The sequence below is a fragment of the Oratosquilla oratoria genome, chromosome 32, assembly GCF_046742065.1.
Source record: "Oratosquilla oratoria isolate Oo_2021 chromosome 32, ASM4674206v1, whole genome shotgun sequence".
Taxonomy (NCBI): Eukaryota; Metazoa; Arthropoda; class Malacostraca; order Stomatopoda; family Squillidae; genus Oratosquilla; species Oratosquilla oratoria.
This window is the reverse complement of record NC_134808.1, coordinates 42,565,318-42,581,674: the sequence shown is the minus strand read 5'-3', so window position 1 is coordinate 42,581,674 and position 16,357 is coordinate 42,565,318. Positions and strand designations below refer to the sequence as shown.

The following is a 16,357-nucleotide window of genomic DNA, read 5'->3' as shown; positions in this document are numbered from 1 at the left end:
CTGAGAGTTGGGTGTGTGTGTGTATGCGTGTAAGGTCATAGCATTACCATAGATCGATCTATATGAGCTCTGAGCTCTCCTCCGGGAGGGAAATAGCTGTCGATCACGAGTCCAACACGTGATCCAAGGTCATGATGAATCACACACACATACAACGTTCCCCACAGGTTAAGTCAGTTTGGCCATGGAATTCTCATTCGGGAGGGATAATAGCAGCTGATCACGAGTCGAGCACGTGATTCAATAACATGGTAGTGGCGAGGCGGCTACCGTAGAGAAATGAATGATAAAGTCCGGTGGGAGAAGTATTATCAAAGATATCTTTCTATAGATTTTGTTTTGATTCAATAAGATTTTAACAACTATACGGATGGTCGTTGGATGATAGGGTTAGAGCGTTGATTCTTGGGGACGAGGTCGGTAATGGCGGTTCGAGGTTGCCTGGCGGTGGGATGAGTTCATAATAGAAGGATAATGCATTAATATTCCTTCTTCAAAATATACCCTGAAAGGAGGACTCGCAGTAATGGATTTAAACTGGACAAATTTTGATTTAAGAAGGAAATAGGCAAGAATTGGTTTACTAATAGGGTGGCCAACGAATAGAATAGACTTAGTAATCATGTAGTGAGTGCTGAAACTATCAGTTGTTTTAAGAAATGTTTAGACAACTTTATGGATGGGGATGACAGATGGTAATGGACATGGAACTCTCTATTGTAGGCCTAATGGTCTCTTGCAGTCTCCTTATGTTCCTATGCACCGTCCTAGCACTCTCTGATGGGGTTAATACGTGATATCCTCAAAACAGACAATTATCTGTGTCAATATTCAATGGACTTCATCAGCATCAAGTGAGTTCTGACTTTCCTTTCACTGGGAGGCAGTAGAGCTCTCTTCTTCTCGGTGCCTTTTAAACTGTTTAATGGTTTCCGTTTTGTTTTTCTCTTTGAGGAGCGACTATTTGAAGTTATCATATTCATCTATATGTTTTATTTGTTTATACATACACACACACACACACACACATATATATATATATATATATATATATATATATATATATATATATATATGCAAAGTAGACCACTTGGAAAAAGAAACTAACGAGGCAGAGCGCTTTCGTATACTACATCTTCAGTGCAGACTTTTTGCACTGAAGATGTAATATACGAAAACGCTCTCGTTAGTTTCTTTTTCCAAGTGGTCTACTTTGCACAAGTGAACACACGTACCCGTGTTCTTACTAGCAAATATATTTATAGATATATATATATATATATATATATATTTATATATATATATTATGCATACTTATCTATTCATCTATTTAATTATTCATTTTTGTGTTATATATTTGCATACTTATTAATTTATTTAGATTATTTATTTATCTGTGTAGGAATTTATCTATCTTTTATATATATGTATGTAATTACTAATTTATTCCCTTACTTATTTTTGTCTATTTATTCATTTATTTATTACCATTATTCGAAAAGCACACAAAAAATCAGTAAATATTTAAAGTCCTTCCGTCAGACTAATGATCTTGGATTACAGATAATTGGGGTGAGATTATATATTGCTTCCCATTAGCTTTTGCATGCAACATTAGCAAATCTAAATCTCTTGACTTAATATTTTTTCGCAATTACCGTCGCCATTTAAGTATGATTTTTCTTGCTAACGGAGGAAGTTGTGCTTTGTGTGGGCCAAGGATCACAGAAATAATCCTTCCCTGATTTTAGCAAAAATAAATGAATGAATAAATAAATAAATAAATAAAATTGTGTCCAATGATGTCGGAGGGTGATTTTTAAGGCACGAGTTTTCATACCATGACTATATGTTCCTATTTGCTTATTCATGGTTCGTGTATTATGTTCATTGCGATATTATTTCATACCACATAATACATAGTAACTACAAGTAATATGGAAAGTAATGAATTCTTACTATCTTTTCGTTCACTGATTTTATCTACTTCTGTTGCATTTTCTTTAAGACGAGCCAAAAATTAGAGGGACGCGATATGGCGGCTTTTGATGTGTACATACACGATGTATGTTTTGACCACCATTCCTCCGATAGGAGGGAAAGAACATCATATCATATGCTGGTTACCACTTAGGAAAAGGAAACACGAAATACCAAAGCGCTTTCGTGTAATTCACATCTTCAGGGGGAGAGTGCAGATAAAAGAGTGTTTCAAAATAAGCGTATATAAACAAATAGTTTATAACTAAGGAGCGTTACAAAGATAGTCACATAGACAATATATTAAGAATGGGTCCCAGTGAACAGATTTACATTTACCAACCATCTGTTAAGTCACTATCACTTGTCACGTACTAGCGCAGGTTCGAGTCATTAGCTGTACCATGTTTCAATTTCTGCATGTTGGCCTCCTCGAGTTTCTCGATGTTGATGGCTTAGAATTAAACTGAATTGTGGATGATAAATGTATGTGTATGTATATATATATATATATATATATATATATACATATAATATGGAAATAAACTTCTGCTGGGATTCGAACCCCCGCCAGAGTGGCTTGCTTCTTACAAAGCGAGGACCGTACTCATCCATCACTCCACCGGTCCTCGCTTTGTAAGAAGCAAGCCGCTCTGGCGGGGGTTCGAATCCCAGCAGAAGAGTTTATTTCCAAATGTTGAATTTGACACAAATATATATACATATATATATATATATATATATATATATATATATATATATATATATATATATATATATATACAGTAACATCATAACAGGTTTATGAATGGTAAAAATGGAAAGACACGATTAAGAACAAGAGACTTTATTCCTGACCGGTTTCGCCTTTGAAGCGTGTGTGTGTGTGTGTGTGTGTGTGTGTGTGTGTGTGTGTGTGTGTGTGTGTGTGTGTGTGTGTGTGTGTGTGTGTGTGTGTTATATTATATATACACATGTACGTGTACACACACATACAGGGGTCGCTAACGCCTATGTGTTTCAGCCGGCAGCGCCAAGATCGCGGGACCCCCCGAGGTTTACGTCGAATTGGGATCGCGTCTCCTGCTCACTTGCTGGATCGTGGCCCCGCCGCGGCCCCCAGGCCCCCTCACATGGAGACATAACGACACAGACCTCGACTCACAGACAGACAGGTAAGTTTATAGCATATTTAACATAAGAGGTACGTAAGTTCGTATCAATGCATGTTAAGGTTATAAGTAAGGTAAGGTTTGATTTTAGCACGACAGAAAGTTAAGGTTATAGGATATTTAACATAAGAGGTACGTAGGTTAGTATCAATGCATGTTAAGAGTCGTGTTAATGATAAAGTTTGGGTTAACTGGAATTAAGATTATAAGTATGGTAAGGTTTGATTTTAGCACAACAGACAGGTAAGTTTATATCATATTTAACATAAGAGGTACGTAGGTTAGTATCAGTGCATGTTAAGAATCGTGTTAATGATAAAGTTGGGGTTAAATTGGAGTTAAGGTTGGAAATAAGGTAAGGTTTGATTTTAGTACAAGAACTATATTGATTCATGGAGATCTGTGTACGTACGTACATGGATACACGTACACATGCACATAAGTACGAACATGTATATATATATATATATATATATATATATATATATATATATATATATATATAAATACATACACACATACATTCTATACACACAAAGACTCAACTATATTGATCCATGCAGATCTATATACATGCGTACATGGATACATATGCACATGCACTAAAGTACGAACATGTATAGATATGTACATAAATACATACATATACACATACATTCTATACACACACGGACTCAACCCGTGTATGCGTATCATCCATACCTCTGAAGGGCTAAAAACTCGAAAACAAAATCGGATTTCATTGTCATTCTATTAATGTGTTCAGAAACAATGACTGTTTTTTTCAGTGCTAAGATTTATTGCCGTCGTAATTAATTCACTTCGACTATAATGACAAATGTCGAATTACATAGATATGTGAATATATATTTATATTATTATAATATATATTTATCATTTACTTATCATTATTATATTTTTTCGCATCCGACCTAGTTATGGACCAAAAGGTCTCCTGTCGGCATGTTCCTCCTTTGTAATCCAGTAGCCGAGCGGATTAAGGCACCGTCTGGTAGCCTCTTGGCGTCAGAGCGGTAGGTTCGAGTCCTATACGCGACGGCCATAAGAATTATCTGATATGTACTGTATATATATATATATATATATATATATATATATTACACACACACAATAAGAATTAGTTTAATTTTTGCAAGAAACTTAACGGCAGGACTTCCCTCAGTCGCGTGACAGTATCCATCTGTGCCGAGTTGTGCATCCCATACTTATGCAAATACGCCTTACAAAAACCGACAAAGAGCTTTCCAGCCTCCTCTCTTTCATTTCCAATCGCATTCATTATCATTCCAGAAATTTATTTCCTTTTCCACACCATGCTTCAGACTCTTAATTTACACACGTGCCCACTAAAAAAAAAAAAAAAAAAAAAAAAAAAAAATACAATTTATGTTGTACATACCTTAACATGAAGGCTTTCAGAAATTTTATTATTTTCGCTAGGTGACTTACATGTACACCAAGAAATCCATTTAAGCTGACTGCCATTATCCTTATCTTAGGATCTTTTCTTTCAACTTTGTTTCATGTTGGATGAAGAGTTGTTTTTCTGAAAAGAGAAAGCACATAGATTGTGATGAAAGCTTGCATATGTTTTTTGTCAACCATAAGGTTGAATCATATTTCTTTTGGCCGGGAAAAGGTCAAGGATATATTGCAAAGTCTGCTTCCTGACAAAACAAATTAATGTTAAAATAATTTGATGGATGAAAAGATAAATGAATTTATATATAAATACACAATTAAATAATGAAATAATTAAATAGATAAATAAATAAATGTAAAATCGATAACATATCGTCACCCTCATAAAGAAATTGCCTAAGTCATTTTTCGTCAATTTCTGTTTTTGTTTTTTTTATTGCTCCTTGTGGTACAATTCCCAATGTTTTATTTAGTGTCTGAGTACGTTAAAACTACGTTAGGAGGAACGTTACGTACATTTATAAAATAGAAAAACTATTTTTTTTTCGATTTCCTGAAAAGTTGGACAAATAACTTAGGCACTTTCTTTATGAGGCTGAGGATATCAAATAATCAGATAAAAAATAGATAAATAAGCAATAAATGAATGAATAGATGAATAAATAAAAGTGAATATATAGGTAAATTAATCTATAAACCAGTAATTTGTTACTATTTGCTTAGGGGAAGGCTGAGTCAAAACAATGTTCAATACTTCGCCTTTTACGACGTGCAGGGGAACACAGTGTCAATATTCTTATCCCTCGCCATAGTAAAATCAATGTAATATGTCTTACAAATACGGGGAAATATTGGAGAAGAAATCAAAGCCAAACGAAAATAGTTAAAAAGTGGTCCAGCACTGTTCTGTACGTGAAAATTTGTCTCCAAAAATAAAAGAAGGACCCAAACTCTGGTCGATAGGGGTGCTTTTAATATCTCTAAAGCAGATATTCTCAACCTTGGGTTCACGAACCCCTAGGGCCGGGGTTCTCAACCTTTTTTACGTATACCTCGTACTTATGCATTGCTATTGTTTAACCTCGTGGAGATGACTTCAACACTAAATTTAGTCGTTTTGCATTCACTAACTGCTAGTGACTTTCAGTTGGTGGCCCCTTTTATTGATCCTTGTGGCCCAATAAGATGACTAGCGAAAGACTGCTTAAACATTTAAACTTTACAGAGAAAACATTGCACATTGTTTTTTTATATTAATGCTTAACTGATGAATAAAGTCATTACAATTTGAACCAATTGATGTCCGTTGTTGTACTATTGTATATTTAATCAGTCTCAATATAATATCGTTCTGTATTCTGTCAGGTTAATTGAGGTACGGGTCGATGGTCTAATGAACCCTTGTTTTAAATTAGTATTGAATGCATATAACTATTTACAAAATTCCAGGTTATGAGTATATGAATAGTTAATAGATGAATAGGTAAGTAAATAGATATATGAATAAGTAAATAAGTAACAGAAATAAAAATATTCAAATAGATAAACATATAAAAGATAAATAAGTGGACAGAAGTAATAATAAGTACAGAAATATAAATACAAATTAACTGAAAATAAGTTAGTTATACGAGTAAACGCTTGGTGCAAACGGGTGGCAGGTAACTTGTTGATTTGATCACGTATCCCTTGACATCTAAAAGACAAACGTCAACGACCTCTCCTCTGGGGTCACAAATTATTGACCTCTATTATGAGGTCACATAGGGACGACTTATTCTTTAAGGCTGTATTTCACCTGCTGGTTTAAAGGGCACATTTCGTTGACCCATAATTTCAAGTTACATTGTAACTGAGCGGGTTAGGGCGTCGTTACTTGCGACGAAGGTCGAGATGATGGCGGTTCGAATCCTGCCACCGGCGAAGTTGAACCAAGGGCATGGTTAATTAAATTCCACGCTACTTAGCCATCTGTGAGGAGTACCGTCCTAGCCTCACGATAGGGGGGAGTGTGTGACGTTAAACCATATCATCATCAGCACATTGTATACTGTTATTCAAGGAACAATGATTCAGAGACTATTAGTCATGATATCCTCTGGGGGTCAGCAAATCTTACACAGTTAAGTTTCTCTTTACAAAGATTACAAAGGCGGAGCATGCCGACAGGAGACCTTTTGATCCATATCTAGGTCGGATGCGAAAAAAAAATCATATTAATAATAAAATAATAAATAAAAACTATGATAATGTAAATAACAAATAAAATACATAAATAAATGCATAGGTATAGTTAAATAATAAACAAACAGGTAAATAGTAAATAATAATAAATTGACATATAACTAATAATAAATAAAAATCAGACAGACAAATGATAACAAAACAAAAACAAATAATATAAGATAAATTATAATCATTACAGCATCTCTTTACCGTTGTATATCTATCTATATACCAATATTTTTTCCCCTGATAAGGGAGATAGCCACCCCCACCCATCAATACCCATTTCTTTCCCTTTTGAAATATGTCTTTAACATAAGGTGATACTAGCTTCTTCCGATGATTTTTGAGGGTTGTCTTGGTGACCTCCTACTCGGTTAGATTCTCTATGGAATCTGTTCTGCTTAATAATCGGGGAACAGAAATGGGGAAAAAAAAAACATTGACCCTTGTCTGGTCTGCCCTTACATACTCTGACATGACCACGGGATTGCCAAAAATCGCTAGAGCATAGACATCCACCTATTGTCTTTAAATAAAACATAACCTTCCTAATCCTTACTTACTAATCTTAAACCTATTCAGAACCCATTACAATACCTCTGGGGCTCACAACTTAACCTTAAATATCAAAGACATAAAATAATAAAAATTAATACATATATACTGAGCTCCGACATTTCGCCTCGAATATCCGATGGAACCAAATGTCCCTTTAATATGTTGACCTGGACACAAACATAGACAGGAGGTGCGTATAAATGAAAATCTCCTTAAATCCAAACCGTACTCTTAAAGATTTACATACAAAATACAAACAATTTGAAATAGAAAAGTCTACACACTGATTATAACAGCATATCCTCCATCCCCCATGCCCCAGCCGAGAGGAAACAACCAACGATTGTTTTGGCCATAGGTGAAACTCGAGACTTTGGGAAGGTCACTATACGCACGCCGGTTCGCCATAAAAACGTCAAAATGTCAGTAAACTTGGTCCTTCAGGTGTTGGCAATACGTAGAACACAGGCTGGGCATTCGAAACAACATAGAATGTGAGAACGGGGAGGAAAAATATATGTATATAAATTGGGGAACGTGAAAATATGACATTGGAGCAGAGCGCTTTCGTGTATTACGTCATCAGTGGAAAAATACATTATACTCTCTATTTCTGCACTGAAGATGTAATTCACGAAAGCGCTCTGCTCCGGTCGTTTTATTTTCATTAGTGGTTACCTTGCACACACACACACACACGCACACACACACACACACACACACACGGCTCGGTGGCGGATTGGTAAAGACTGGCCTCACAAGCCAAAGAACTGGGGTTCGATTCCCCGGCCGGGCGGAGATAAGTTGGGTTTGTCTCCTTTCACGTGTAACCCCTGTTCACCTAGCAGTGAGTAGGTACGGGACGTTAGTCAAGGAGTTGTGACCTTGCTGTCCCGGTGTGTGGTGTGTGTGGTCTCAGACCTACCCAGAGATCGGCAAATAATGAGCTCTGAGCTCACTGCCGTAGGGTGGTGTCTGGCTGTCTCGACAGAGACTGCAGCAGATCCGAGGTGAATACACACACACACACACACACACACACACAGATGAGGATTAGGCCTTTCATGATACGTATTTAATTCGAAGCCAGTAAAAGTAGCGGGGATGCCCCTCTGTTTCTGGACGCCTCATATATTTTTAGCTAGAGTAAAGTAGAATGCTAACTAATTGCTTTCCTGTGGCACCGGGCGTGTACAAAGATAACATTTTGACATTTCTTGGGGTGATCTTGGAGCGGCTTTCACAAAGAAGAAAACCCCTTAGCTATTTCTTTTTAGGCAAGAAGTCCTCGAAAAATCTCCTTTTTATGTTTAAATGTGGTTGACTGATATGAAAATGCGCATGGAAATGACATGTAGTAAAATTACTAAGTAAACTATTTTGAATTTGCTACGGAGAAGCCCATGATTTTTTTTTTTCCAAAAGAAGAATTATCGAAATACTGAGATTATATGCCACTGACCTCCTAAATTAACTATCATTTTCACGAACCACTGACATGAATTTTGTAATTTTGGTCGTTTTTGTATCCATAAGTCATCGACCTTTCTTTTGAGGTCAGTTTACATTTTCTGATCACATATATCTCTTTTGAGGCCAAGAGCCACTTAGCTCTCTTTTTGGAGGTCCTGCTTCGCCAGTCAATCTTTTGAGGCTACTTATCATAGCCCTGTGCTTTGATTTCACAAATCATTGACCTCATTTTGAGGTGGAGTGTCACCGACCTCTCTTTTAAGATCACCTGCCACCAATCTATATGTTGAGGTGATACGATGTTTACCTTAGTTCAGAGGTCTCATTTCGGTGACTTCAAATACGAGGACACTCAAAACTAACCTTTGTTGAGGTAACATATTGCCGACTTTTCTTTTGACCACATAGGTCACCGTCTTCCTTTATGGGTCATAGGTCGACCGTTGTTTTAATGACACAGATGACGATAATCTTTTTTTTGAGATCCAGCACCGTTGACTCTCTATTCTGAGGCTCGTGGTCACCGATCACTGTGACAGGTCAGTGACAGGTCACTGTGACAGGTCAGTGATCTCACTTTTGGGGTCATAACTCATTGACCTATTTAGACGTTGCTGAAGACAACGAGGACGCCTTCTGCGAGAAGATAGTGGAGCGTTTGAAAGGTCCTTCATCATTAGACAATATAGGGCTCGGGCCGAATATAGGTTGCAAGGCCTTTGTCTGTGCAGCACTCTCTCGGTATATTGGAGATTTAGAAATTACATTTATATCCATTATGTCCTTTAGTATGATGTGTTTTATAACTAATGTCCTAGATGTTGCACAGAAAAAATAAAATTATTATGTATGACGTTAACTTTTGCATTTAGGAATGAATTTTAGTATATATGCACACACACACGCAATGTATAATCCGGGACCGACTTGTTGCCAGTCGACCGCTCTACCGATAATGCCACTGAGGGTTCAAAAGAATATCAACCTGATATTCACTAATATCCAGGAATCAAGGTAGAGTAGACTGCTAAATGCGACCATATTCCATTTTTACATATATAAAAAGATGATTAACAAGCAATAGTATGAGGTTTGACAACAGGATCAACATACAGTATAGTTACAAAAAAAACAAAAAAGTCGTTCTGACCACATCAACTAAATAGGTTAAAACAAAATAGAATAGGGGAGGAAGACGAGGAGAGAAAATATAAAACCCTCTCAAGTGTTAACTTTCGTTACTGCTCATCGATCTGACACGAATACTCCCTCTCCCCTTGTGCCAGGCATGAACGTGATTTTCTCACACCTCAAGTCTCACGTCGCATATTCTTACCAAGCTCACGCGCTTTGAATTCCCTTCCCACCCCTCCTCCCCCTCCCCCTTTCTCCTCATCCCATCGCCGCCCACACACTTCATCGTTCTGGTTCGAGAACTGGACCATCCAACCTTGGAGTGGAACTAATGTCAATGTGTTCCTTTCGTCTCTCTCTTTCTTGCTTCTTTCTCTTTTCTTTTTCTTCATTATAATTTCATATTTACTATTCTCTTTCTTAGTCGTCATATTTAACCTTCCTTTCATCTTCTTTTCCCTCGCCTTCCTCTTCCTATCCTTCTTGGACTACATTTTTTTTTTTTTTTTTTTTGTCAAAACTAATATTACTCGCCTATTCACCTTACCTCGGTCATGCCGAAACGTGTACACTCAAATCCAGAGGTCACATATAACCCCAATCCTGAGGTCAATTCTCTACTTTCATTTCATTTGATAAGAAAGAGTAACAATAATAATAATCGAGGACAAGGGTTCTCCCCTGGCGTTTTCATTTAATCAAAGACCAAAAACGCCTGGCTCGGTGAGCTTAACGAGTAGGCCTTAACTAGAATATTCTTAGAAAATCGCTCTTGGAGGTGGACCCTTCCAGCTTCCCCCAACTCTGCCTAAGTTTTATTTTTCAACTGACGTTTCGTTATCATCAAACAGGAGAGTCTAGGAATACAAGAGAAGCATCTTTGTTCGCATTAATCCCATTCGATACAGTTCTTTCACTTCTTTTCCGTGTCATTTACGCAAAACTTGCACCTCGTCACATCCTTGCAATGTTGCTTGTTTATCCTCACTAAATCCTTCCACTCGTGGAACAAAATGTCGCTTTAGTTTATACATTAACTTCCTACGTACATTTTTGCTTGCTGGACACTCTAACGGTGATATTCTTAAAAAAGTCTTTCCTTATATAAATCTTATATAAATCCTTGGAAGGGAAAGATTTTTTTCTTAAGAATACCACCGTAAGAATATTACGGTGGTATTCTTAAAAAAATCTGTCCTTACATAAATCTTTCCTTATATAAATCTTAGTACAAATCCTTGGAAGGGAAAGATTTTTTTTAATACCACCGTATGATGCTTCATTCGCTTCATTCATCCAACCATTTTCAAAAGTACATTCACTAGTCAAAGTTATAATAGCATGTTCGACACCACAAAATAGTTCAACCTTTTCACTGCACTTAAAAGTTACATTTAGAATATATTATTCATAATGTTAAGTACTTTATATATTCTTTTATGTAGAAATATTTCTATGACTGTAACTTATACTCCATAGTCAAAAGTACATTCACTAGTCAAAGTTATAATAGCATATTCGACACCACAAAATAGTTCAACCTTTTCATTGCACTTAAAAGTTACTAGCTTATCTTTAATTGAAACATGCAACCCCATATATTTTCAAGTAGTAACATTCCCTTCAACTGACCCTGGAAATTCACTCTGATTATCTACTTTCTAAGTATCAGGAATTTACTCTGTGGAACTCATCAAGTGAAATTTGAAATACGAGTATGTAGTGGCGCTGGCTGCGTTTAATATCTCTTGACACGTAGTCTAAACAATGACAACAGTTTCTTTGTATTGGTGAGATTTTTTGGTGATAATTATGTTAGATTTGGGCCAGTGAAATGTGCTTTGCTATCTCCAGTGTGTAAACGGGCTGTCATATCCAATATTAGGGTCGACTAGTTCTAATACTAGTTTGAGCAACCTTTCTATTTTCACTTATTTAATTCTAATATATATAGATTTTTATTCATTTATTTACTTATATATTCATCGATTTATAAATCGTTTTTTACATGTATATTTATTTATTCATTAGTTTATTTACTCATTTATTGATTTATCAATCTACTTATTTGTTCATTTGCTTATTTATCTATTCATTCATTTATTTATTTATATATTCATTCAATAATTATGTATGTATTTATATATTCATTCAATAATTATGTATTTATTTACTTATTTATTTATCTATTTTTGTATCTACTTATTCATTTATCTATTAATAGTTGTATACCAAAGCCATATTATTCCATATCCTGGGGTAAAAAAAAAAAAAAAAAATAATAATAATAATTCATCCATACCCATACCCACCTCAGCACATTTCTTGCACTTTTTTCTGAATTTCTTCAAATAATCTACACCCCTGATAGCAAAAATAAGTAATGAATAAATAAATAAATAAACAACCAAAAATAAAATACAATATAAAATAATAAAATTAAATAATAATCTATACTCATCTGCTTCTTTTTGTTCTCGGTTATGTCATGTTATCGAATCTTAGCAATGCTTCCGAGACCAAACCCTGAGCAACGCTCGTAATCAATCTCTACTTTCCACCCTTCCATTCCCTTCAGTTCCCACTCGCATCTCCTGTCAACGACTCCCTGAGGCCGACATACAGGTACTCCTCGTCCTTCCTCAAGGCTCAGCACATCAATCTCGAGTTCAAGTCACTGTTCACTGAGTCTTGGGGGCCAAGATTGTTCTTCTTCAATCTGAGGCCATCTTTTTTTTTTTTCCTTTTCTTCCTATTCCTCCTCCTCCTCCTCCTTCTTCCCATCTTCTGCTTCCCCTTTTCTCTCCCCTTCGATATCACCTCTTCCCCCTTTCTTCATTTCCCCATTTCTCGTCCCTTCTTCTTGCCTCTATCATTTATAAATCTTCCTGTCTCTTTTCTCCACCAAGACCCTTCATTATCTTCTCATGACATTCTACCCTTATTCCATGGTAAAAGCTTCCTTGTAATCTGAAGCTCCTAACTCTTCTTATTCTATTTTTTTCTTCTTTTCCTATTGCTCCTATTCCTTCTTCCCATCTTCTGCTTCCTATTCTTCGTCTTCTTCCCGTCTTCTACTTCACTTTTTCTCTCACCTTCACGTCCACTTCTTCCCCTTTAACCGCTTTCCTCCTTTCCTCATTCCTCATCCCTTCTTCTTGCCTCTATCATTTACAAATCTTTCTATCTCTTTTCGTCCGCAAGACCCTTCATTATCCTTTCTTGACATTCTACCTTTATCCCATGGTAAAACTTTTCTTGGAATCTGAAGCTCCTCAACTCTTCTTTTGGGAAACTGGAACGCTAAAGTGGAGGTCAGAAACCACGGCTCCTTTAGTAAACCTTCGAGACTCCTTTTCATTGCCCCCAGTGGAGACTCGCACCCCATACATTTAGGTTCCTTTCCATAGATCGAAGGTACAGACTCTCTCCTGCTTCTTGGAGTCTCGTCGTCTTTCCTCTGTAGATGTAATTTGATCCTGGAACGTATGCTGGAAGCGTCTGCAGTCGTGTTTAACGAAGACAGTTTAGCAAAGGACGTATCGAAGTTAGCCTTCGACCAAGAGTAGACGAAGGGAAGACAATTTTGTGTAATAAACTTGTCAATATTACATATATGAATATATTAAATATATACATAAGTATGGATTTGCGTGTGGTCATGTGTATATGCATGAGTATACACACACACACACACACATATATATATATATATATATGTGTGTGTGTGTGTGTGTGTGTGTGTGTGTGTGTGTGTGTGTGTGTGTGTGTGTGTGCATATGTGTGTGTGTGTGTGTGTGTGTGCGTGTGTGTGTGTGTGTGTGTGTGTGTGTGCATATGTTAGGCCTGTGCCTGTGTGAGCGTGCATGTATACCTGTGTATATGAGAGTGCGTTTGTGTTCGTAATTTCAATAAGACTTAGCCATTCACTCTTATCCGTTTAGTTCGCCTCAATTTAAAAGTTAAAACTATATCGAATGGACTTACTGATTAAAAGAAAACGGATAAACAAAAACACTCAAGAAAATAAAGTTTCCGCGGGAAGAGGTCGTGATCCAGGAAAGATATCTAACTACATTGTTACGATTACACTCTTACAAACGCCACACTATTACATTAACTCTAAGGAAGAACTCCATGTTAGAAGGAATCAAATCAAGGAAGCACAACGTATCTACATATACATATCTGTTTAAAACAATGAACCCATTCATTAACTAACCTCGTTGACAAATAGAGTCACATAACTTTAAAGGTTCAGGAACATTTACGAGACAAACGTTCTTCTTTGATTAGCTTTCTTCCCGTGATTAATTATTCCATACTTTACACGATAGTACAGCCCCAGAAAATGCTGTATATATACATACAATAGCGTACTTATTGATATTACTTACATAGGTATAATGGATACGCTGCTTGTTTTAAATTATACATAAAAACACTCACACACACACACACACACACACGCACATATATATATATATATAATATATTGCTATATATATACATACTCTACATATATACATACTCTACATATATCTAATCTTCAAACTTATCTATCTGCTTGTCTGTCTGTTTCTCTCTCCCTCGTGTATGTGTATGTGTGTGTGTGTGAGTGCGCTTGTGTGTGTGAGTACGCGCGTGTATTTGTGTGTGTGCATGCATATGTTTGTGTTTACTTGAGTAATCACAGCACCTTTTCAGAAGTCTACTTGATTACTCGTTTATTCTTTTCCAGTTTCATTTTATTTACCTGAACTCAGATTTTTTTTTGGGGGGGGAGGGGGTGGCTAGGGTCAATATGCACTTGTTGGACCAACCGAGCGTTTGTTTACTTATTTGCTTTCTTGTAACAGTATACCTCAGGCGACTCGAAGGTTCTGTCCTCCATTGACTACAACCTTCCTTGAAATCTGATGGCTTCCTTGAACTCGCCTTCCCATTTCTTGTAACTCATTTTCTTCAGTGTTTGCCTCTTGTCATATTCTTATTTGTCTGAACACTCTCCCCCCTATTTCTTTACAAGAGCTCACAATCCCATCTCATTCGTCTGATATTTTCGTATAGATTTTCGGCTTCTTTGAGGTCTTAGTTCTAAATATTGCAAGGAGTCTGCAAGGACTCTCTTCATATTGTATAACAATCCATTACAATCGTATTCATAATTTTCTTTTGCAAAACTGGATCCACATTGGAGCCTGTGAATGTTCTATCATTTCACATTATATGTTGGGTATAGTAGTTTATCAAATAGTAGAGGAAGGAAGAGAGACAGGAGCAGAGGTGATATGGTAATGATATTTGGAGCAAAGAAAGGATTAGAAAGAGTAGATAGGATCTGTTACTACGAGGTAAAATAATAACAAGACGGCGTATCAAAAGATACGATATTGGGAAGCATATCTTTTGACATAGATGCACCAATATATGAGACGTTAAAAGAAGTAATCTATGTAAACACATATAGTACATTAACATAGCTCTATCCCTTTGTACTACAATTAGGTAAACGCACGCGCGCGCGCATACACACACACACACACACACACACCATCGCCATATCATAAAGTCTTCGTGGCACGGTTGGTAAAGTTCCCGGCTGCCACTACGGAGGTCCAGGTTCGAATCCCGCCCAGGCCTGAAATAATTTCAGAATTGCTGCGCTGCGGGTTGTTATTCCAACTCTCGTGGGCGGGGAGTTCGGGTGTATGTGTGTGCGTGTAAGGTCACATCATTATCCATAGATCGGTCATATACAAGATCTGACCTCTCTTCCGGGAGGGAAATAGCTGTCGATCACGAGTCCAACACGTGATCTAAAAACCATGGTGGAACATGCACGCGCGCCAGATAGTTTTACTCTTTATTCAGGTTGGAGCGTCTTTACATATTTTATCATAACTAAAGCAAGGCTGTTTTATGTCACTTAGGCCTAAGCACCCATGCTGAAGAAGCTAAGATATATCGCAAACATGCTCACTGTATGACAGTTCAAAACGTAGCCTTTGATATGTAAATAAACATTACAAGGATAAGTTATTATAGATTTCTTTTCGTTAATACGAATTTTTTAAAACTAGAAAATACAAGTACCACATCATGGAAACTCTTATAAATAGAAACATAGTAACATTTCAATACATGAAGCAACACAGATTATTTTCATGTGACCACATATTTCTATCGTGCTTTTACCGAGGAACAAATGACTTGAACAGAAGACTTGATGACTGATGAGATTATCCAAAAGCTCTCCAACTACTTTATGTACGCAAATAATCCATCTCCTTCATTTCTTACACAATAACCATCAGCTCTAATCTTAGTGACAATTATCCTTTGGGACAAGCAATAAGAGGGCAGTG

At 36.6% G+C, this 16,357-nt stretch overlaps 1 protein-coding gene across 1 annotated transcript in view; it reads left to right on the top strand.

Moving 5' to 3' along the window:
• LOC143017449 (zwei Ig domain protein zig-8-like) overlaps positions 1–16,357 on the top strand; it is a 453,767-nt gene that overhangs the window by 396,651 nt on the left and 40,759 nt on the right. The window contains exon 5 of the mRNA XM_076172203.1: positions 3,005–3,155. Within this exon, the coding sequence (XP_076028318.1) occupies positions 3,005–3,155 (151 nt within the window). The remainder of the gene's footprint in view (positions 1–3,004; positions 3,156–16,357) is intronic.